We start from the raw sequence: 22,932 nt of genomic DNA on the forward strand, positions 1-22,932 counted from the left end.
GCGCACCTTCATGGAAGCCCGTGAAGGTGCACGGGGGGGGGGAATTTCCCCCCAAACTCTGGATCTCGCGCCGAATTTCGTGGATCCGAAGCGGGGGTGTTCGGACTTCGGCACGGCCCGAATTTAAAAGGCCGAATTTTGCCGAAGCCGAACTGTACCAAATTTGTTTTCAACAGCCCTACTTGCAAGGGCATTGCAGAGCTGGAAAAAATACAGAGGAGAACTGGAGTACCTTTCCTATGAGGAAAGGCTGAAGTGCCTGGGACTTTTTAGTTTAAAAAGCAATGACCAAGGGAGGACATGATAGAGGTTTATAAAATTATGCATGGGGTAAAGACAGTGGAGAGAGAGAACTTTTTATCCTTCTCCCAAAATGCTAGAATTTGAGGACATCCAATGAAGTTGATGAGCAGTAGATTCAGGATGGGCCAAAGTAACAAGTGATTAAAATGTGGATGTAGTGATGGCCAGAGGCAAAGATGGCTTCAAAGTGGGATTAGAAAGATTCATGGAGGCTGCTAGTGATGGTGACTAAAAGTAATCTCCACATTTAGAGACAGTAAACCTCTGAATACCAGTTGAAAGCAACGTCAGGGGAAGGCCTCTGCCTCTGTGCCCCTGTTGTTGCCCCTCTAAAGTAACTGGTTGACCACCGTGTGAGATAGGATGCAGAACTAGTTGGACCACTGGTCTGATCCAGCAGGCCTCTTCTTATTGTCTTCTCACACAATGAAATGTGCTACATTTCTTAAGTAACTGTATTTTACATTCAAAGTATAACATCAGCTTAACAGATACAGAGTCCAAGCATCATTTCTCCAGGCCTCACTACAAAACTGCATCCCTTCCCATACATATAATCTCATAACCATGAACAAAAAAATCTATTTTATTTCTGAAATGACATAAATAGACCATATTATGGTAATAGGCTTGGAGTTCTAGACTTTTGGACCATGGCAAAGTATGTCTGGCTCTAATCCATTAGGTCCTCGATAAAGAAGCTCAGAGTGAATGCTGGGAAATGGCAACACAAGAGCCCTATGATTTCTTAGTCCACAGTCCTACACTCACAGCTGAAAGCTATTTATATCATTGCCAGTTTTTCACCAATGGAAGTGTTAGAGTAAACAAAGTTTTCATAAGACTCTTGCCCTTGTTCTGGTCTACAATCCAGAGAAATCAATTATGGACTAATTACTTTCCTGTTTTAATTAGTGTGCCTGCCAAAGGGCAGAAAGGACACCCCTCTACTGATGACTGAGCCTGACAACCGAGAATAGGTGATCAAGGCCAGTAAAAGTGTACACAGTTTATGCATTAAAGATGCTACAAATTAATGTAATAGGAAATCACAGATCACTGTATTTGTTCCTCTTCATTGAAATAAGGGGAATATGTTAAATCAGGACAAACAAAGGGAAACAAGCAACATTTCTAAGAATACAAATGTGGAAGAGAGTTCCACTGCAACAGTAGAACTTTCTTCCCTGCAAAATGTTCAGTAGTACAGAATCACACATGGTAAAACCCATCCCAAATGGACTGATTTTATACATAAAGGAACGGTTTCTTGATACGCATGGAACACTTTCATATCTTGGCATGATGGCTCACGAAAAACCATGCAATAAATAGATCAAGATTTAACGTAGGGTTATGACCTTCATTCATATCTTGGGTACCAGTAAGCTGGTACGGAGTACTGGGCTGGTATGGAGTACTGTTAAGTGGCCAAATCTTCTGCTCCAAGACCATACCAGTGCTTTCACCCCTGTTTCATGGACCACATTCTTAGGCCAATGAGCCTTTGGGGTGGCTTAGTTTTGTGATAAATGAAGGAATCAGGAAAGAGAGGAAGACTTCAAATAAAACTCATGCTACAGCAACATGAATGTGAAACTCCCTCACATTTAGTCTCTTTGGTTACCCTGGAGATATAAATTTAACAATAATTATTTTCTCTCACGTTCTTCCAGTGGCAGCAACTAATGGGAGGTTAGAGCAGACAGCACAGTTGACATAGGGTTGAAAATACATGCCTCTTCATGCACAAACGGCAGTATTTTGTACTTAGTGTGGGAAACCACATAACTGCCTACAAATTAATAAATGTTATGTATATATAAACAATCATGCACATTAAGGCAGGCTAACAAAGAATCAAATGGAACGGGAAGAAGTGCAATCTGTTTAGCTATTACCTCAGTGATTCGCGGGTTGGAGCACTTGACGTTCCTGCTTGACCAGTCAAGCCACCTTCCCCATCCCCCAATAGATGAGGGGCAGTGCTGACGCAGAGTGCACCTCCCTTCTACGGTGCACCAGCCACACTCAAATTTCTGGTCTGCCTTCAGGCACAACCCACAGCTTTCCCGTTGAGCAGCACATTTATACAGGTGAACTGTGGAGACAGAAAACATGCATGAGCTGAAGGTAAGATGTAAGGCAGACCTGCCCAACCAATGACTAATAATGTATCTGCATTGAGTTCTGAAAGTAGTATTTGGGAGAAATGTACAGTTTAAACTACAAGCATAGTTAAATTGTGGAACTCCCTGCCCCAGGATGTGGTGATGGCTGCCAACAAGGAAGGCTTTAAGAGGGGAGTGGGCATGTTCATGGAGGATAGGGCTATCCATGGCTACTAGTCAAAATGAATACTAGTCATGATGCGTACCTATTTCACTAGTATCAGAGGAGCATGCCTATTATATTAGGTGCTGTGGAACACAGGCAGGATGCTGCTGCAGTCATCTTGTTTGTGGGCTTCCTAGAGGCACCTGGTGGGCCACTGTGTGAACAGACTGCTGGACTTGATGGGCCTTGGTCTGATCCAGCATGGCTTTTCTTATGTTCTTATGTTCAATTTCAGGGAGAATGAAAAATGCTGCCTTGGGAATGATGCTCTATATGACTGCTTGTGCCCTGGTAGTTAGTCATAATTACTCTCTGTTCAAGAATTCTTTACAAGTATTCTTTACTCCTGTTTACCCTCAGGTGCTTGGATACTCCACCAGTAATTTAAAACCAAACCACTTCTGGTCAAATTGTGAACCTGATAGTGATAAAATGTGTCCAGGAGGGATGTGCACCAAAAGTTTACTCCGATTCACCTGGTTCTCTTCATTAAAAAGTGTATTTGATTTCTTTCATATTGCTATATCATGTGTTCAGGGTTGGGTGATGGGTTTCAATGGAAAACATATTCCCAACTGGAATTCTTTTTGAAGGCAACCAAGATGATTAAAGAGTTGGAACATCTTTCTTGTGAGGAGAGGTTGAATGGTCTGGAGATTTTCACTTTAGAAAAAAGATGATTTGTGGGGGACATGATAAATTAGATTGTGGAATTTGCTGCTAGTAAAAGTGGTGATGGCCATAGCATAGCAGAGAAAACTTTAAAAGGTGATTGGATAGATAATTGGAGGACTGATCCACCTGTACTTTCTAGCCAAGGTAACTAAAAGAAACCTCCATGTCCAGAGGCAGCAAACCTCTGAATACCAGTGGTAGGAGGTGACATCAAGGGAAAGCCTTGTCCTCCACTGTAAGGCCCCTGTCCTCTCCTCAGTTGAGATACCCCAATGTGATCCCCGATCTCCTCTTAGTTGTTTTGAAAGGCACCTCCTTGAAAGCCTAAATGCAATGGGGATCTATGGGATAAGTTTTAGAGACAGCATCTGGCTTGCCATGTCCAGGGAACACTCCACCACAGAGGCAGGATGTCCTTGATATGCACAAAGCATTTACATACCCCCAGCTCCAAGGCATGCATAATATGATCATATCCTCTGTTTCAAATGAAGATTCAAGAAAACAATATGGGCATTTCCAGTTTTAGCTATTGATCAAAAAAAGCCCAATAGCCAACTCACTCAGGATGGGCCATCAAGAGGACAATTTTACTTTCATTTCAATCTCCCAGTTTTTTGTCAATATGCCAAAAACACCCATCAATTGCCTTTCCTTGGAATGTCAGGTGTCATTTCCTAATCTTCCCATTGAAGTTTTAATGGCAGTGACCCAATCAAATCCAAACTTTACTGATCTTCTCCAATCCTGATCATGGATACAAAGAGTCCCATTTTGAGCTATGGAATTTCCCCCCATAAAAGAATCAGCCTAGGTTGGTGAAAAGTGTGCCAGGTTCTCCCCTACTACCTGGATACCCCTGCGACCACTTTGCAGACTCCTCTCCATCCTTGTTGGATTTCTGCTGCAAGGATTCCCTGTGATTTTCAGCTTCTCGCTCACCTTGGATCAGGTAGTATTATCCTTCAGAACCTCATCCCCTCCCTTTCCTTGTCTCTTCCCCTCATCCTCTCCTCATTTTCAGTTTTGTGTGCATGCATGTGTTTATTTGGAGGGAGAGGATGCTTTTATTCTGGGTTTTACTTGTGTAGTTGTGTTTCTGGCCTTAAAGGTTAGAGGCAATTTTGGTCTACTTTTAGTTTTGTGTCTTGAGTGCTAATAAACAAACATTTCATTTAGTTTGAATCAACTGGTCTCTGTTGCTCTTTCTCACGGAAATATTGTGCAGGAATGAAATCTTCGTATACATGGGCAAAAGATCCTTTGTTTATCTGGCTGCAGACCCTGTTATAAGCTAATTTCTCCCTCTCTGGGTCCAGTTTGGGTAGCACTTTGCCCTTCTTATTGGACACTCTGTGCAACCGGCTGCTGGACTAGATGGATCACTGGTCTGATCCAGCAGGACACTTTTTATGTTCTCAGAAGGGCAATCTGAAGAAAATTAACTCAGAACCCTACCCAAGACTACTCCCAGCAAAATGTTCTTAGGATTGCACTGTCACTTTCTCTCTTTAACGGTACGCCCTTATGGCCAAAGCCTGAAACTTAAGGATTGCCCTGTATATCTCCCAACCAATTGGGATTGAAATCACATGGAATGTTCTTTCATCCAAGGAATCTTCATTCTCATATTTCAGGCAGAGAGGAAAATGTTTGAGAGACTTTGAAAGGCAGAACACATTTCTGGATCTATTGCACCCCCACCCCAATTCAGTTGGGATGAAACTCACAAAGCCTGTAGGCCTATCCCAAGGGAATCCCCCTGCCAAATGGCAGACAGAGCAGAGAAAGGGTCCCCATTTTTCAGGCCATTAAAATTTTCCCTTGCACAGCAGACACAAGGAGGAGTGGTGAAGAGTTTTCCTTCTATTCTTTCCCACTGCTGGGATTCCAGATCTATTTCTGAATAGAAATGGCATATGCCCATACAATCCCTACACTAGGGCTAATTATTTCAGTGTTTTTTTCTACAAATCTGTGCCTAACTTACTTCCCAGTACTCACTGAGGAGCTGATGGGCTTGCTTGGAGAAAATTAAAAGCTCCTTACAGCAAAGCACAGTGTGAAAAAGCAAGGAAGACATGAAGCTTTATCTTCCATCAGTCTTATGCTTTGTGTGTGTGTGTTTACCCACACACCCATTTCCGCCTCTACTTTACATGAGACTGGCAGACTCATGCATAATTTGGTCCTCTCAGGGCTGTTTTTAGATCAGATCTTCTTGAAGAGAGATCTGATTCTTCTCTAGCCTTGCCCTGTTCCTCTGTATGTGATTTTTTTCATTATTGGGAAGATGGAGGCTTCAGTTTCCACTCTGCAAAGCAGAGAAGCTGCCTATTTTGGATGAGGGAGGGGAAGCAACAGAGCAAAGGAAAATTTGCCTCTGGTATTTAGTGGTCATACCCCAAAGCGGCACTGTAGCACTTGTGCCTTACAATGTATACAAGCAAAGTTTTTGCCTCTGAGTGAAGACGCCAAACTTGGGGGCAGTGAATTGAAACCTCTGCCTGTATTCTGCCCCAATAGTGCCAGCCAGGATTCAACCAAAGGTAAAACTCCAAAGCTATCAGCAAGGTTATGTAAGGTCCTTACTAGCATACAAGAGTTGAACAATGGGGGCATATAAACCCTTCTCCTTCCTGTTGAACCTTTCCCCAGATGTTCTTAGATATTATTTCTTCCATGCTTGATTTGGAAGACAGCCTTCAAAATCTCTTTGTTTAGTTTCCTCCACTGATTTCCACCAAGAAAGACCTCATTGAAAACAATGTCTCCATTCCCAGGGAGCCTGGCAGGACTTCCAATATATCAGGTTCCACAGTAAACTTCAAAAGCACTTGAAAGCAAAATATAGCTCAGATGGGAACAAACGGGAACCCATTAAATGGATGTCCTTGTAGCCATAAAAACCACACTTTTTAACGGGTATTCATTTCAGAGAACAAGTCTGCTGCTTTCAGAGGTCTTGTTTTGGTCTGAACTGTCGCAGATTTGCAGTCGAATTCTAAATATGTTTACTCAGAAGTAAACCACACTGTGTTCATTGAAACTTATGCCTGGTAAGTGTGCACAGGAATATAGCCTTGATCATATAATTGACTCTGATAGCATGTATATTTTTTCCAGGCATTCCACTTAGTGTAGCAGCTATCATTAAACTGCTTTTTCTTTCTTTATTCTCCATTAAGTGTGGATTTAGTCAGCTACATCTGACTATTTTTCCCAACCATAGCTGATTGTTTTCAGTGAGCCCAAGTCACATATACACATCCTCTGATCTTTCGGTTAGTTCAACATGATGGCCAACCCATAGACAGAAATCCTCATTTTTAAAGACTTTCAAACCAGAGCTGTGCCATGATCTTAAGATATGGTGGACCACTTATGCTAAATCTCTACTTTGCTGCAGCTATAACTATACAAAAGAAAGAGGGACTATGATGAAGCTTTTGGCTTATGTTCTAATCTTATTTTGAACCCTTATGCAAAGTACCTTTTCTGTTCTGTTTTTAAGGGGGTAGTATTACCATATCAAGTAAATCATGTAATGGTCTAACATATTTGCATCAGTTAAAAGACAAGGTAAGTTTGTTCAGTTAAGAGCATGGGAGACTCTCTCTTTAACCTAAAAAACACACCATGTTGCAGTGGTAGCAAAAAGTGCTTTCTACCAGTTATATCTAGTTCAGAGGCTGCCCCCCCTTTCTTGGATACAGTGAATCTGGCCATGCTGCTCCATGCAACAACAGTAACCTTGAGACTAACTACAGTAATATGTTCTACTTGGGGCTGCCTTTCAAGGTGCTGGTTGTTACCTTGGAAGCCTTTCCCAGAACCAACCCATGTAACAGCTCTGCCCCTTGAACCAATACCTACTGGTTATTCCCTCCTGTGGTGTAGTGAGGGCAGCACCTGTTAGGTCTAGAGCTTTTCCATTGGCTGCTCCTATTTTATGGAATTGCCTTCCTGAAGTTGTTAGAAAGACTTCTACTTTTTTTTAGTTTCCGCAAATTGTGCATGGTGAAATTATTCAGGATGGAGTTTGACACTTAATTTTTAATTATGTTTTTTAGAGGTAATGGGAGTTTTAATTGTACAGTTTTTTATTAACATTGAAATGGAACTTGAGTCCCATTTCAAAGAAAGGAGGGTTACGAAGACATTTCCTGTGATTTTTTTCCTGCGTCTTAGAAAGTGACATGAAGTGTCATAGCGAAATCCAGCTTCCACTATAATGGAGAGAAAACCTAAGGAGAGCACCCAGCCTTTCAAATTACTGTATGGACAATTATGGATGATCTTGTTGTGGTATGAGACAGTCTGTCTTGCACAAACGTTTCTTCAATACACTTATGGGAATATATTTCAATTTTGGGAATATATTTCAGTTTTGGTCAGTCATACTTGAACAATTATACACAGTCTTTACGACAGGAATCCTTAATGACAAATGTTTGTAACATGTTTATATAAAACCAATTCAAAGTGGTATATGTAAAATTTAGACATGCAGGCATGTTGCTTTGCACATTCATGTTGCTTTTTTCCATTGTTAGTTCTCTTCAGACAGATTTTTGAGGCCTTTGAAACAATTCAAAAACTGTTTATCAGAAACAAAACACACACACCATTGGGCAAGCATGCATACCATGAACCACTGCTATTTTGTTTAAAATATATACGTTTGCACTGATTTCCACCAATTCCTCCTGCAGGATTTGGGAAAGCGCCCCCCCCCCCCAATAAGGTGCTGGTACTCAATTTGTGAGTACCACCACAAAAAAGCTCTGTCATGAACTGTGATTTCTCTTTTAGATAGCCCTTAAATATCTGAATAATTTCTTGTCTGTCTCTCTTCACCCTTCCTGCTTTATCATAAAAGTATTATGCAGAAAAGAGTGCAATCCTAAACAGAGTTGAACCTGTCTAAGTCCACAGAAGTTTTGGAATTAGAGCCTTATGAGGTTAAAGATGCCATGCCTTCAGCAAGTCATGAAGAGCGACAAATCCCACATATAGGCCATCCTTAAAAATTAAATGTCATATACAATGTACAGGGAGAAACTCATACTCAAAAACTGAAAAATGACTTCATGACTATCTTGTTTTCCTTTAAATGATTATCCTGTTTCCCTTCACAGTTAGGTTCTTGTCTGGGGTTGGGGAGCCCACCCCTTTACTTACCAAGGCCAGCAGATGGAGAAAGTAACTACCTGCCACCTAGCGGCTCCAGCAATGTGGTTCCACCCCTGCTGGTCTCCAAGGAGAAGCTGGTGGGCCCTAGAACAGAAACTGAGCTCCAAAGGCCAGCAGGGCAAATAAAGCTGTGTAGCTCCTTTAAGGTGCAACGCCTAGTAGCTGGCCCTGTTGCTAGGTGGCCCACAATATGACCAGGGGAATTTCCGTGTGAGGGATGAAGCCATGCTCTGTATCAAATTTCCCAGGAATACTCACTCCCATGGGATTTCCCATGGACTTCCTGGACAGGTGAGGCTCCGGCAACTCTTTTAAGGAGAGCCAGCTAAAGGCCAAGGGGGGTCCAGCCTGGCAGTTAAAGGTCCAGCCTGGCAGCCCCAGTTTCTGACAGTTCCTCCTTGTTCGCTGAGATCAGCAGGAAGGCCCTGCTATACATTCTGCCTTTCACTCAGTTGTGGAGAAGACACAGGAGCTTTCAACAATAACACCCACTATAAAGCACCCACTACAAAGAACACTGTGCATTGGGAGTTTCTCTGGTACTTTGTCTATTATCATTTCATTGGAAGCTGAAAAAATCTTTTTGGATGTGAAAGCACTTTGCCTTGGTTTGTATGCAGGCCAGGTTTGTATGTTTAGCTGAGGTTCTGTGAGTTCTTGGTTTCACTGGCTTTATAGTCTTAACTTTAATTCGTAGCCTTTTAATGATTGTATTTTGCATTTATTACATAATATTGTATGCCCCTTTGAATATATTTCTGGCAAATTATGTGGTTTATAAGTATATGAAATTTGTATATACATATGCCTGTGCAATTCTTAATCTTTTTTATTTTCTCCACTAAAGACTCTCATTTGGACTCTTTCAGGAGATGTCATACAAAATCTTCCTAGGGCATGTTTGGGACATCTGAGTGAAGGAGGGCTATATGTTTGTGGATTTTTTAAAGGGTTTTTTTGCACTACAAAATCCATTGTAATTATGTAGCCTTTAGTAGGCATGAAATGAAAATACAGCAGTACTACAGAACTTTAATACACACAGAATCTCTGAATTCCCTCATCTGATTTCTATCTAGCCCATAATATCAAATAACAAAAAGACATCAAATAAGTCAGTATTGTTACCTTTCAAATTCTCTGGGTTGTCGATGATGAAGTTTCCATTCCAAACCACAGCAAAATCTACTGCTAAGTTACTGATGTCCATTCCATCATAGAGATACTAGGGAATAAGGGCATTAATAAATTAATTACATTTTCTCTGTGTGAAAGTGACAGAAGGACTAGGGGATGAGCTATTGTTTATTACTTGCATTTTAACAGTATATTGCTTAGGAATGTAAGACAAGATCTGAATGATTGACAATATCTATCACCTGCATGGTGAGACACACATTGTACCACAAAGATACAATTAAATCTGTCAACAGACCTGGAGAGAAGTATTAAATTAATGGCCCAATCCATGCAGGCTGTACCACTCAGATCTTGGCTTGCCCAATAAACCCTCATCACTAATGTCAGACCTGACAAGAGGAAAAAAGAGTGTCTGAAACAACATGATGAGAGCAACACTGTGCTGCTCCATGGTATATAATGAGAAGTATGCTATGGAAAATATACTGCTCAGTGTCGCCCTGTTTTAGGCACTACACACAGAATGGAGATAGGAAAGACTTCTGATCAGAGGTCACTTGCTCCAAGCTTCTTGAGCTGATGTGGACTCAATCTCCTGTATCATTTTACGACCATAAGAGTTTCGTCAATAATTCTAATGGCATTCAAGACCTGGAAATGTTTATGTCTAACTGGTAACAGTATTAGGATGTGGTTTCTCTAGCATATTCTTGGATTTCCTATGGTAGCTTCATAGCTTTATGTGGAAGAAAACAAGCTTATAGCCTGTCTGGGAAGCCCTCCACCTCACTCACTTAATGAGGCCTATTTTACACATTACCCTTTCTCAACACGAAAATGAAGGCCTTGGCTTCTATGCCCTGTTTGTTGGCCCTTCAGGGTAACAGGTTGGTCATTATGTGAAGCAGGTTGCTGGACTAGATGGACCATTGGTCTGGTCCGCCAGGGCTCTTCATATGTTCTTATGAAACTCATTGTCATAGAGAATGAACACTTCAGAATTCACACATTACAGCATAAGTGTCATTTTGGATGTAGGGACACTAATCAGAAATGTATACAAAATAACTTTGAGGTACATGGTCAATGGTAAAAATGTTACAGGAAAAATGAAAGACAAGAAGTAACAGCAGTACCATAACAAAGGCTGAAGCCTGTGGAGCAGGACTTCCTCTTTTGTAACCGATTCTTAGTATACTAGCCATTTTATACTCTCCAGCTTTTTGTGAGGTTGTGCTTATGATAACAAATGCATCCCAGAGAGCATTCTGAACAGTTACATATGAGCCTAGGGGCCTGTGAGGTGAAGCCATCTGAGTTTTCTGGTGCGGTTGTCAAAAAGCCCATTCACTATTTAACTCTCTGGATTCAGAGTTGCACCAGAACAAGGGTGCTAAGAACATGTTCATGTAGGCAAGGGAAGATTGGATTATTACTTATTTTAGGTTCTTACTGACTAGTTGTTTAAGTACTTGAAAAGGAGTCAAACGAGTGTTTTATATGCTTAGAAAGTGCTGGCTATAGTGACCATACGGTTGCCAGGTCCCTCTTCGCCACCGGAGGGAGATTTTTGGGGTGGAGCCTGAGGAGGGCAGGGTTTGGGGAGGGGAAGGACTTAAATGCCATAGAGTCCAATTGCTAAAGCGGCCGTTTTCTCCAGGGAAACTGATCTCTGTTGGTTGGAGATCAGTTGTTATAGCAGGAGATCTCTAGCTAGTACCTGGAGGTTGGCAACCCTAAGTGACCACCATATGTGATGATCTATAACAGAGTTCCACAGTTTTCTTACATGGAAATAACTGTCCATGTAGGAACCATGTAGCATTTTAAGACTCTCTTATTTCTGTATTTTCAGTGGTGAATGTCCCAGGAAACTGACAGCCGCAGTAATGAAATATTTTTATCAGTAGTTTGAAAATGCAAGGAACTATTGAATACAGGACTCTGTGATGACTTAAGCATATGTAGCTACTTTATGCTGAGTCAGAGCATGTGGCCATCAAGTTCAGTACTGTCTGCTTTGACTGGCAGCAGCTCTTTGGGATCTCAGGTAGGAAAGGGTCTTTCAAACACCTGTTTTCCGTTTTAAAGTAGAAATGCCAAGGATTGTGCTGGAGAGTTTTCACATCCAAGGCATATGTTCTATCAGTGAGCTAGAAATCTTGCCCTATATTCTTGGTCCTAAACCCCTTGGAAAGCTACAGGAGCAAAAAAAACCTTAAAGTGAATGCTGTAGGGGCTTTCCATCCTCCTGCCCAACTTTATTATTGCACATAGACGTGATAAGACACTGGACGATTGTGCAACCGGACCTTCTTTTACTTTTACTCTAAATGCCCAAAGAACCACTTGTAACAAAGTTAAATGACCAATCAATCCAATAATATATCATTTTGGATCATTTGGGGGTTGATTTTTCTTTTTTGAGGACTCTAAAAGCAACAAGAATGGTTCTTGTGGGACTTGGAGATGCAGTAAAAGCTGATTGTCTTGATTGGTTGTACTGATTCCAGTATCTTTCTTGTCCATTTGGATACTTCTGTCAAATCATCCAAAGCCTTGTTTCTCAACAGGCAAGAATGCAGGCCCTTCTTGGTTGTGCTTTTTTCATGAATGTTATTTTTCTTTCCTTCCTTCTCTCACTCTCATCCCTGTTCCTTACCCTTCCTCTCCCAGCAACAGGCAGCTTTCCAGTATTACACATTCTATCAGGCTGCTGCAGCCTGGAATTTGACAGTTCCCTGATAAGAGGCCTGCAATTCTCTTTATCTCTCCTGTGTGAATTAGCTTTGCCTTAACACCTTTGTCACATCCCTGCCCCAACTCCCCCTTCCCTGACCCCCCACAGTCACAGACGGGAAGCTGACAGATAAAAGATCTTCTCTGGGGCCAGGATTCTAATTAAACACCTCACTTGCCTGTAGCACATTCCCGCCTGGAATTCAGGATTGGTTTAACCTCTCTCTCTCCCCCCACCCCATTCTCTGTTTCATCACCTAGAATAATACTTCCTGGTGCCTTTCTTTTACCTTCTACACTGTTGCCTCATGCATACTTGCTCCACCTCAAGTGTAAGTCTCTTCAGTACTTTGAAGATGAGGAAAAATCTGAGGAAGGTATGTCTCCAATGATCAAGGATCACAGAAGACACATTTGCAAAAACAACCTCCCCCCCCCCAAACAACAACAACAATTAGAGGCTAGACAGAAAAGCTAGCATTGTGCAGTGCAACAGACAAGCATGACATTAAGGAATGGGCAGTCATGATGAATGGCTACAAGAAGTAAATGCCCCATACTTGGAGGTTTGTATTCCTTCCATTTACTGAAAATTTGTTTAACTTATAACACCAAAAACACATATACACACACCACTGAACTAAAGTGGTCTTCCTTGTTTCTTTGGACCAAGCCATGAAACACACATTAGTTCACTTCCCAATAATGTAGGGAGGTGGAGTCCTTACACAGCAGGACAAACTTTGTGAGGTGTTATATAAATGAATGAACGGCTGTTCTAAAGTAATCTATCAAGATGCTTCAATCTCTGATTTGACTGAAGGCTGAAGATGCATTAAAAGTGAGAGACAAACCGTGAAATCCTAAAACGTGTTACAATTTTCTAAGCCCATTGATGTCAATGGGCTTTGAAGGGTATAATTCTGTTTAGGATTGCATTGAGAGCGTCATAATAAATAGGGACCACTAATTCATTTCTTTCTGATAAATTATCATATAAATTCTAGCAAGGTCATTATTTCAGATATTCTAGCCTAGGTGTACATCATTCACTGTAATCACCTGGAAACCTGCCAGGGACCTGAGAAAGAGAAGAACATCTTGGTTCTCTGTAGCCCCCCTCCCCATGGTTGTCACCTTCTGACAGCATCACTCTGTTACCTCATTCCGCTTGCTCATGCACTGTGTTTGCCTCAGATCTCAATCTCATACATTCTTGCTCTTTATTTGTATCTTTCCTCCCATCACGTCTGACATCCTTTAACACACTGTCTACCTTCTCACTCTTCTCCCTCTCCCCACAATCCTGCCATAGGCTAAGAGTCTTACTGAGCTATTCTGGCACTGGACACTGGAGCTGTTGAAGCGAAGAGCAGGCACACGATGGATTACGCCTTGGATGTTGAGGACACACTCGTAGCCACGCTGGCCAGACTGCGGCTGTGGTAAATTTCTGGCCTTCAAGGTGATGGGTTTCACCTCACCAACAGGGATCAGAATTTCTTCTGTAGGGAACAGCTGTGGGCAATCCTAGAGGAAAATATACAAAAAAAAATATCCAGGTAACTGCAGCCTCTGAATAGATATGAACCTCAGGGTTCAGGGGACACTCAATCTCAGTAACAGGTCTTGATGAAGAGCAAGCGTGGCTACAAAGACATCAAATGTACGTGTTTTAGGTTTTTATGATTTTCAGCCCTAATTCTCTGGGACGATCTTTTTGATTCCTTAGAGCAGTTTCTTATTAAGGCTGGAAATAAATGAGGCAGCCTGTCATCATATAATCTCCCTCTGATTTATACAGACAATCTATCAACCGGATGGGCAGGAAAGAATGTGCTTCTCTGTGATGATTAAGTGAATAAAACAAATGAGCAACAAACAAGTCAAGAGTTCTCATTTGCTGTTGCAATTAAAATGAGGCTCCTCTGAGGAAGTCTTTCACAATTCAGAGAATACTCTCAAAGTATATGTGTATGTTTTGAAATAAAGATTAAAGTCATTCAGGGTTGAAATACTCAAGGCTTTTCTAACCATCAAATCCAAACTTTTGACAAATATGTTGGTTGAGAATATTAATCTGCTCTGAGAACTCCTTTTGGATTTATAATTATGGTATTTATCTGGATCACAAGCATGAAAACTAAGATATATAATTCACAGCATTCACAACTTTCAAAATAAAGCACTCATCCAATTACACAATGCATCCTACAGCACAAGAGGACAAAATCAAGGTGATATCTGTTAATTATCAAATGGAAAATGTCACTTTATGACATTATAATGTATGTAAAATTGTCTTTTCATTAAGAATCTCATTTTTAAAGGTTAAACTGAGGATAAGATTCCATTCAAATCATCAGCAAACAATGACTCACATTCCGGACCTTGTGGACAAACAGCCATACTGGCTAGACACTAAGCACTTTCGGATCTAGTTTGTGGCTAGACCCCCTGGGGTTCCTATATACACTGCCTTGAGTTCCACAAGGGAAAAAAGGCAGAATAAATATGTAATAAATCAAAAGCTGTTTTGAGCTCCGCAGAAGAAAGGTTGGATACAATCCAGCAAACAAATAAAATTATGCCCTAAATAAGAATCTAGATCCTGTCCAAAGGAAGCCCACCTGATCTCAACAAATCATACAAGTGCAAACACTTAGAACCATCATTGCTTATTTTCAGTTGCAGCACCAGGGACTAGTGCAGCCAGAAAGCAAGTCCATTCATTCATCTCACTGATACATGTTTGCTCAGCCTTCTTTAGCTTTGATTCTAGTTCTAATAATATTTTAGCTTCTGTATTAGCTCAGGTGTAAATAAATGGAAAACAGATGATGTCTGTTATGGGAGATCTAGTAGCTTTACCCAGCAGTTCCATAAACCTTTATGACAACTCTTGTATATGTGTTATTTTATTTTAAAGACGATTTTTTGTCAGAAAGGATTTTCAGTTCAAGTTGGGGAAAACGTCTGCTGTCCCAATGGGGAAAGGACATTGCCTACAACATTTCCCCTCTTGCTGTCCCTACTGATGCTCTGAAAAATACGAAAGCCAGCACACTGTTTTGTCGTATTTGGTGTGGCTGTAACTTAAGGTATTACCTGGCTTTTCCTTCTGTAAGCTCACCATGTGTGTGTAAAGTCCCGTCAAGTCGCAACCGACTTATGGCAACCCCTTTTGGGGTTTTCATGGCAAGAAACTAACTGAGGTGGTTTGCCAGTGCCTTCCTCTGCACAGCAACCCTGGTATTCCTTGGTGGTCTCCCATCCAAATACTAAGCAGGGCTGACACTGCTTAGCTTCTGAGATCTGACGAGATCAGGCTAGCCTGGGCCATCCAGGTCAGGGCAAGCTCACCATAGCTCAGTGATGGCGAACCTTTTAGAGGCTGAGTGCCCAAACTGCAACCCAAAACCCACATATTTATCGCAAAGTGCCAACACGGCAATTTAACCTGAATACTGGCCCGAGCACTCTGCTCCCCTCCAGCTATGCCACGCTGTGAGCTATGCTCCCCTCCAACCTAGCTCCTCTCCAACCCCACCACGGGAATCACCTTCGCCACAGACGCAACAGGCTGCCGTTCGCACTGCACCCTCAAGCCATATGTGAGCCGCCCGGCATGTGAGTCGCCCTGCCACATGTGACAGGGGAGGGAGGAAGCGCTCCCATCGGGCTGCTGGGCAGAGGGGCGGGTGATGTGAGAAATGCCCGCAGGCGTGTGTGGAGAGGGGGAGGGGAGCAGCCCGGCCCCGCGTCCCTCTGGCTTTCTAGTAACGAACTCAGGCGAACTCTGTGCTGGGGTGACGGTGCGCGTGCCCCCAGAGAGGGCTCTGAGTGCCCCCTCTGGCACACGTGCCATAGGTTCACCACCACTGCCATAGCTCATGTTAAAAACCCAGGTGGAAGCCCAGGTGTTATCATGTTAGAAAGAAAGTTATGGTTTCAGTCTATCAAGTTATCATAACCCTAAAATACTTTCTCCACACCAGGATTTCAGAACTGGTTACTTAGCTGTTTGATTCAACTCATCTTCTAAATGCACACTTTGTTCCACTGAAGAACTTACTTCTACTAAATCCCACTGCACTGGTGGGGTTATGCATAATGAATGGAACTGTGCCACTGTAAAACAATACTGGCAGTGAAATGAGTATGCATGTGGAAAAACTGGTCAGAGCTTGTGGTTTAGCAGAGGAATGGCAGAGTTGGAACCTTATGATCAGAGCCTATCCTGTGTGTGTAAAGTGCCGTCAAGTCACAGCCGACTTATGGCAACCCCTTATGGGATTTTCAAGGCAAGAGACTAACAGAGGTGGTTTGCCAGTGCCTTCCTCTGTATAGCAACCCTGGACTTCCTTGGTGGTCTCCCATCCAAATACTAACCAGGGCTGACCCTGCTTAGCTTCTGAGATCTGACGAGATTAGGCTAGCCTGGGCCATTCAGGTCAGAGCCTATCCTACACCTCACAATAGTGTACAACCCTCTCATGAGGAAAAGACCACCTTAGACAATGACTCCTACATCCTCCAGGTCTACAGCTAACCCCAAGTGTGCAGAGTTCAAACACCACGGGACCCTGCTGTCACCACAGATTGATTGGTGTTGTCTATTGCATGGCTATTGCACAGACACTGCTGGTGCAGAATTGTCCTGGATGTTGTTGGAATGGCTGTTGACACTACTCTCCTCCTGAAATAAGTGGAAACCATGTATGGGCTAACAATTTACCCCTTACTCAAAAGTTGAGCTAGAATTTCCTTCACACAGAACAACGGTAAGTATGCGTTTTGTGTTAAGGAAGCCCCACTAGTCACAGACCTCCCAAATGCAAGTAGGATCCCATTATGCACTGGGGAACAGTATGGGGAAGAAAGCCACCTTTGTTAGCAAACACCAAATGCTGTACTCCAGATACTGGAACTGTTGGTCAAACATGTATGATCTTTTCAGGATCAGAACCAAGTCACATGGCATAAGAACAAATTGATTCCAATGCAATCCTCTATAATAGAGGTATGAGTATCCTCTTAAGTATAACAAAAACCCCTCCAACAGGTGACGCCCCAGACACAGATATCAGAGAGACCACAAAATGAATGCAAAATCAGTGTGCGCACAGAGAATTTGGATAAGGCATGAAGAACAGGGATATGCACAGACACTTCTGTTTGGGTTTAAGTTCTGACAAAAATGTGCTTGGTTGAATTCATTAATATCACCATGCCACATAATCTGGATAATTAATCAGCTGAATAGCCATTTCCATTGGTTTCAAAAGGAAACAAGTCCCACCATTAACTCCCTGCTCCCCCCCTCGGCCTGATATTCTCAGAGATGATTCCGCACACCCAAGGGAGTCTCCCTTCTAAAACTGTAGGCGGAAAGGAGATAATGTCCCAGCTCAAGAAACAAAGTGGACCCTCACCCAAGGGAATCTCACGGCCAAATTTCAGAGAGTGAGGGGGCTCCCTATTTCACAGGCAGAGCAGACACATTAAAGCAGGGGTGGGGAACGTCAGGCCCGGGGGCCGTATAAGGCCCGCGAATTCATTTGGTCTGGCCCTTCGTGGGTCTTGGCAGATCTCTAGCTCAGAAGGATCTAAGACTGGTGATCCACCCCCTCCCAAGGACAGGAATAGCCTCTATTCAAGATGGATGTGAGTTTGTTTTGCCGAGAAAAGGAACCTTTTCCCCCCCTTTAAGAAGAGTCGTTAGCTATGGAGCTGCTAGGACCGCCCAAGAATATAGCAGGCTAATTTTTAAGTTGATAATCTTCTTTGGCCCGCGAATGATATTATAAATATTCAAATGGCCCTTGGCAGAAAAAAGGTTCCCCACCCCTGCATTAAAGTGAGGGAATTAGTTTTCCCTCTCTTTTTCTGAATGACCATTCCCAATGTCAGGAGCCTGATGTGTGTAGGAGGCCGGAGACTATTTTTAAATAGAAATGACAACGCATTGCTAAACCTTGCATTCACCACAAGAACAGTTTGCTAGCTTCAAGCACTTCAGTATTTTCCTTAAAACCCCTGCACAGCTCTTTCCCCTGCTTAAACACCAAACAATTGGGCAGATTACATTGTTGCTTCCTGGAAGCTGTTGCTTTGGCATGCATTCTTCTTGGCTCATTTAGTTGCTTTTCCTCTCTTTATCAACAAGTGTGTTCCCCCACAGGCCTCAACACAGACATGTGCACGAGAGTACCAGACCTGTATCAGTAGAGGAGTTGTGAATTTTTCTGAGGAACATGTTTGTCATTGTGTGCTGGGGAGAATGTAAACCGGCTTCTAGGATGTCATCATGGGTCCCTGCTACCATCACAGGTTGATTGGTGCTCTCCCTGCATGGGTAATGCACAGGCACTGCTGGTGAAGAGCTATCCTGCATGCTATGGGAGTGACTGTCAATAATGCCACATTATCTCGTTTGTAGTGCTACTATTGCAGCCAGCGTGGTGTAGTGGTTAACACCAGTGGTTTGCAGCAGTAGACTTTAATGTGGAGAACCGGGATGGTTTCCTCATTCTTACACATGAAGCCAGCTGGGTGACCTTGGGCTAATCACAGCTCTTAGAGCTCTCTCAGCCCCACCCATCTCACAGGGTGTCTGTTGAGGGGAGGGGAAGAGAAGGTGATTGTAAGCCAGTTTGGTTCTTCCTTAAGTGGTAGAGAAAGTCAGCATATAAAAACCAACTCCTCCTCCTTTCTGCTTTGCCACCAGGAGTGTACAAGACTGTAAGTATATTATGCCAGTGTTCGCCTTGGCATATAGGCTACAACTTAGCAGGAGTGTTGCAGTGGGCTGCCAAAGGAATTTTTGAAATGCAAAAATGCAGAAATAGTACTATCAAAAGTGTCTGCATAACAGAAGAAGCCAGTAAAGGAGGCACAAAGATAAAAGTGTATTTAGAGGTAGTCTGCTATCATATCTTTTTATATTCCATGCTATTATACATGCCCAAATTAATGGTGATTTTCACTACTTCTTTTATTTGACTTTGATGACCAGCAGAACGCAAAACAGAGTATTGTTGAGTTAGGACCCAAAATTAAAGGCACCTAATTATCCTTTTGTCTTTTAAAGTTTCACAATTTCAAATTTAAGATTCAAGCTGTTCTGCTAAAATGTGTGAGTTATTGTCATAAGACAAAAATCCTGCATTCACGATAGGACACCATTAGAACAGAGGAGTTGAAAAGGAACTATCTAGTATGCTTTATCTTTCCAGCCTACATTATTTGAATAGATCTGCAGAATGCTGGAAAACACTTTTATTTTAGATAAACGTGGGTGAGAGTTCTGCCCCCCCCCCCCCGCATCAAATCTGTACATTGTACAACTGGAAATGTTGGTCCAAAAATAATTTCTGTTATCATTGGATACAAGGAGGATATAATGGAGTTTTTCTCTTAGCAAAGGTTTCCTTGGGAGGGAAATGTCACATTGGGACTCTAAGTGAAAGTAAAGAATCAGTCAGACTGTGAGTATACTTGACTCTGGGGACAAGAAAGAAACTGTAGGCTTTTGCTGTTTGACAGCTTCAGTGATTGCATTAACAAAGGGATCTACGAATGCAGAAGGATACACTACAGGATGCAATATCACCAACTGCACAGGGCACCTGTGGGTACTGCATTGCTACTGGCAATTTTCACTGAATTTATCAGATGAGTGAATGAAGACACAGAACCTGTAGGGGCCTGTGGTTTGCTTGTGTGTGCTTAGAAGAGAATGCTGCCACGTGTTGCTATGCTGGTGTCTACTGCCATGTTTTATATTGGGCTTTGGGTGTTATTTATTTACAATATTTATAGTGCTAATGCCATTGTCTGAAAAGCTGTTGATTTAATATACACAGGGATTAATTCACATACTCACGATTATATGTAAGAGATCAGATACAACAGGGTATCCAATCACAAAGATCTGAGCATTCAGTGAAAGCCCATTTGCACATTTCCCCCTTTTTATCTTTCTAATTCGGTAAGTTGTTTGACCGCATCAATAATTCTCACTTATATTGGCAATAGATCACAGAATCATAGAATCATAGAGTTGGAAGGTACCACTAGGGTCATCTAGTCCAACCCCTTGCACAATGCAGGAAATTCACAACTAATTGCCCGGCCACACCCCAAGTGACCCCTACTCGATGCCCAGAAGATGACCAAGATGTCCTCCCTCTCATGATCTGCCTAAGGTCATAGAATCAGCATTGCTGACAGATGGATATCTAGCCTCTGCTTAAAAACCTCCAGGGAAGGAGAGCTTACCACCTCCCAGAGGAAGCCTGTTCCACTGAGGAACTTCTGTAACTGTTAGAAAATTCTTCCTAATGTCTAGATGGAAACTCTTTTGATTTAATTTTAACCCATTGGTTCTGGTCTGACCTTCTGGGGCAACAGAAAAAACTCAGCACCATCCTCTATGTGACAGCCCTTCAAGTAGTTGAAGATGGTTATCATATTACCTCTCAGTCTTCTCTTCTTCAGGCTAAAGATACCCAGCTCCTTCAACCTTTCCTCATAGGACTTGGTGTCCAAACCCCTCACCATCTTTGTTACCCTCTTCTGGACACGTTCCAGCTTGTCTACATCCTTCTTAAACTGTGGTGCCCAAAACTGAACACAATAGGTGAGGTCTAACCACAGTAGAGTGATACCATCACTTTGTGTGATCTGGACACTATACTTCTATTGATACAGCCCAGGATCCCATTTGCCTTTTTAGCTACTGCATTACACTGCTGACTCATGTTCAGTGTTTGGTCTACTAAGACCCCAAGATCCTTTTCGCACACACTACTTCTGATTCCCCCATCCTATAATTATGCATTTGATTTTTCCTACCTAAATGCAGAACTTTACATTTATCTCTGTTGAAATGCATTTTATTCGTTTTAGCCCAATTTTAATGGAGCTGTCAGTGAACAGTGGGGTATATCTGAGATGTTAGTCTGCAGATGAAAACAGCATGTTCAAGAACATATCTAGAAGTAATAATTTGCCTTCAAATACTGTATCTTTTTTCAAACATATACCTCCTGATGCTAAAGACTGCCTTTCTATGCAAAGCAAGAAATATCTGGAACCTAAAGGGAAACAAAATAAAGCTCCTTATGTGCAGCCTGACTATTTTTCACGTACCCTTGCAAGCAATAGCTAATTACGCACACTGATAATTGCCAGCCGAATTGGCATGTGATCTAAAACTCTGCTCTCCCTCTGCATTGTTGATGGCTCCATTGATTTGGCTAACATCGTTCCTAATTTACATTGGTGGAATCCAAAGAAGAATGTGATCCTTCAGAAGCTGGCACAAGATAGAGGAAATCCAATGTAAGGAGAATTTAGCAGCTGCTGAATTTCTATTTGTCTTTTCGGTAATCCCGTCTTTAGTGAATCCAATTCCTTATTTCATTTTGTTTTTGGCCTTTGCTTTGCAAACAGCCAAGTGCATTTCCATTTTGGTTATTAAATATTACTAATAATTTAAAATGCACTTTATATCAACCAATTTGTTTTGTGTAAATGTCCCCCTTTGCACCATCAGCCCCCACTTTAGCCAGTAATTTCAGTGACAATTTTGTCCCAGCATGCAAAACCTCCCCCTCTTTGCTCCTTTCACAGACGCAGTCTTGCTTACTCTTCTAAGTTGTTCAAAAATCTCTAAGCTGTCAGCAGTTATTGAACTCCCAGTGCTTGGAATCCTTTCATAACAGCTGTTGTTTAACAAATGCAAGGTCCTAAACTAAAGTAGCAGGGGAAGGGATGAAATCAGGAAGAAGTATAAAGAAGTGGATTAAGATCTAGGAAGCCATGATTCAAACCCAGCAAGGTTAAGTGTGTACAAGCAAGATCACTGTGATGACTTTTGCTTATGCTGCCTGCACCATGTAACCACTGAGTTACAAGACACTTTAAAAACCTGGAATGTGTAAAAAGCATATTAGGAATTTTATAAGGTCTTTCTGAAAGAAAAAACAATCTGCAAACAACAGTGTTATTGTTGGTCTGGAATATGCCCTAAACTGCATCATGGCCAATTACTTTAAATTTTCACGATAGGTTCTTCAAAGCTGAGACCTAATTCACCATCTTTTTACAGACCCCCTTTCCAAAATATTTTTATTGCCCAAATAAAAACTCAGTTCAGTCAGAACAAGAAATCATCGTTGAACTGTAGTTAGTTTTGGCTCACAGATTAACATTCAGTCCTGTTTTATATCAACAAATGCTAGTTTCAGCAATCTTTCCCTTTCCCTTGGCTTTCTTGCAACTACCCACCCTTCACTGTGGTTCCTGACTAAGGGCAAAGCCTAGATCTGGCAATCCTACCACCACCACCCCAAGCCCCACTAGTGGCCAGGGGGACCTAGCAACCCTACCAGAAAGAGTTGCAAAGGCACAGGCAAGGAGACTGCAGCAGAAATTTTCAGGGGATCAAAGTTCAGTTTTTGGTCAGATTTCCTTCACTCCAAAGGAAGTCTGGTCTCCTGACCCTGGCTCAAATTCTGGATTATTTTTCATTTT

At 42.1% G+C, this 22,932-nt stretch overlaps 1 protein-coding gene across 1 annotated transcript in view; it reads right to left on the reverse strand.

Annotated features, from left to right (window-relative positions):
* Window positions 1-22,932, reverse strand: part of PLXNA2 (plexin A2) — a 451,224-nt gene that overhangs the window by 143,890 nt on the left and 284,402 nt on the right. The window contains exons 9-11 of the mRNA XM_056844100.1: window positions 13,720-13,920; window positions 9,640-9,736; window positions 2,205-2,404 (exon numbers count right to left, since the gene is read on the reverse strand). Coding sequence (XP_056700078.1) covers window positions 2,205-2,404; window positions 9,640-9,736; window positions 13,720-13,920 — 498 coding nt within the window. The remainder of the gene's footprint in view (window positions 1-2,204; window positions 2,405-9,639; window positions 9,737-13,719; window positions 13,921-22,932) is intronic.

This window comes from Euleptes europaea, chromosome 2 (genome assembly GCF_029931775.1).
Source record: "Euleptes europaea isolate rEulEur1 chromosome 2, rEulEur1.hap1, whole genome shotgun sequence".
Lineage (NCBI taxonomy): Eukaryota > Metazoa > Chordata > Lepidosauria > Squamata > Sphaerodactylidae > Euleptes > Euleptes europaea.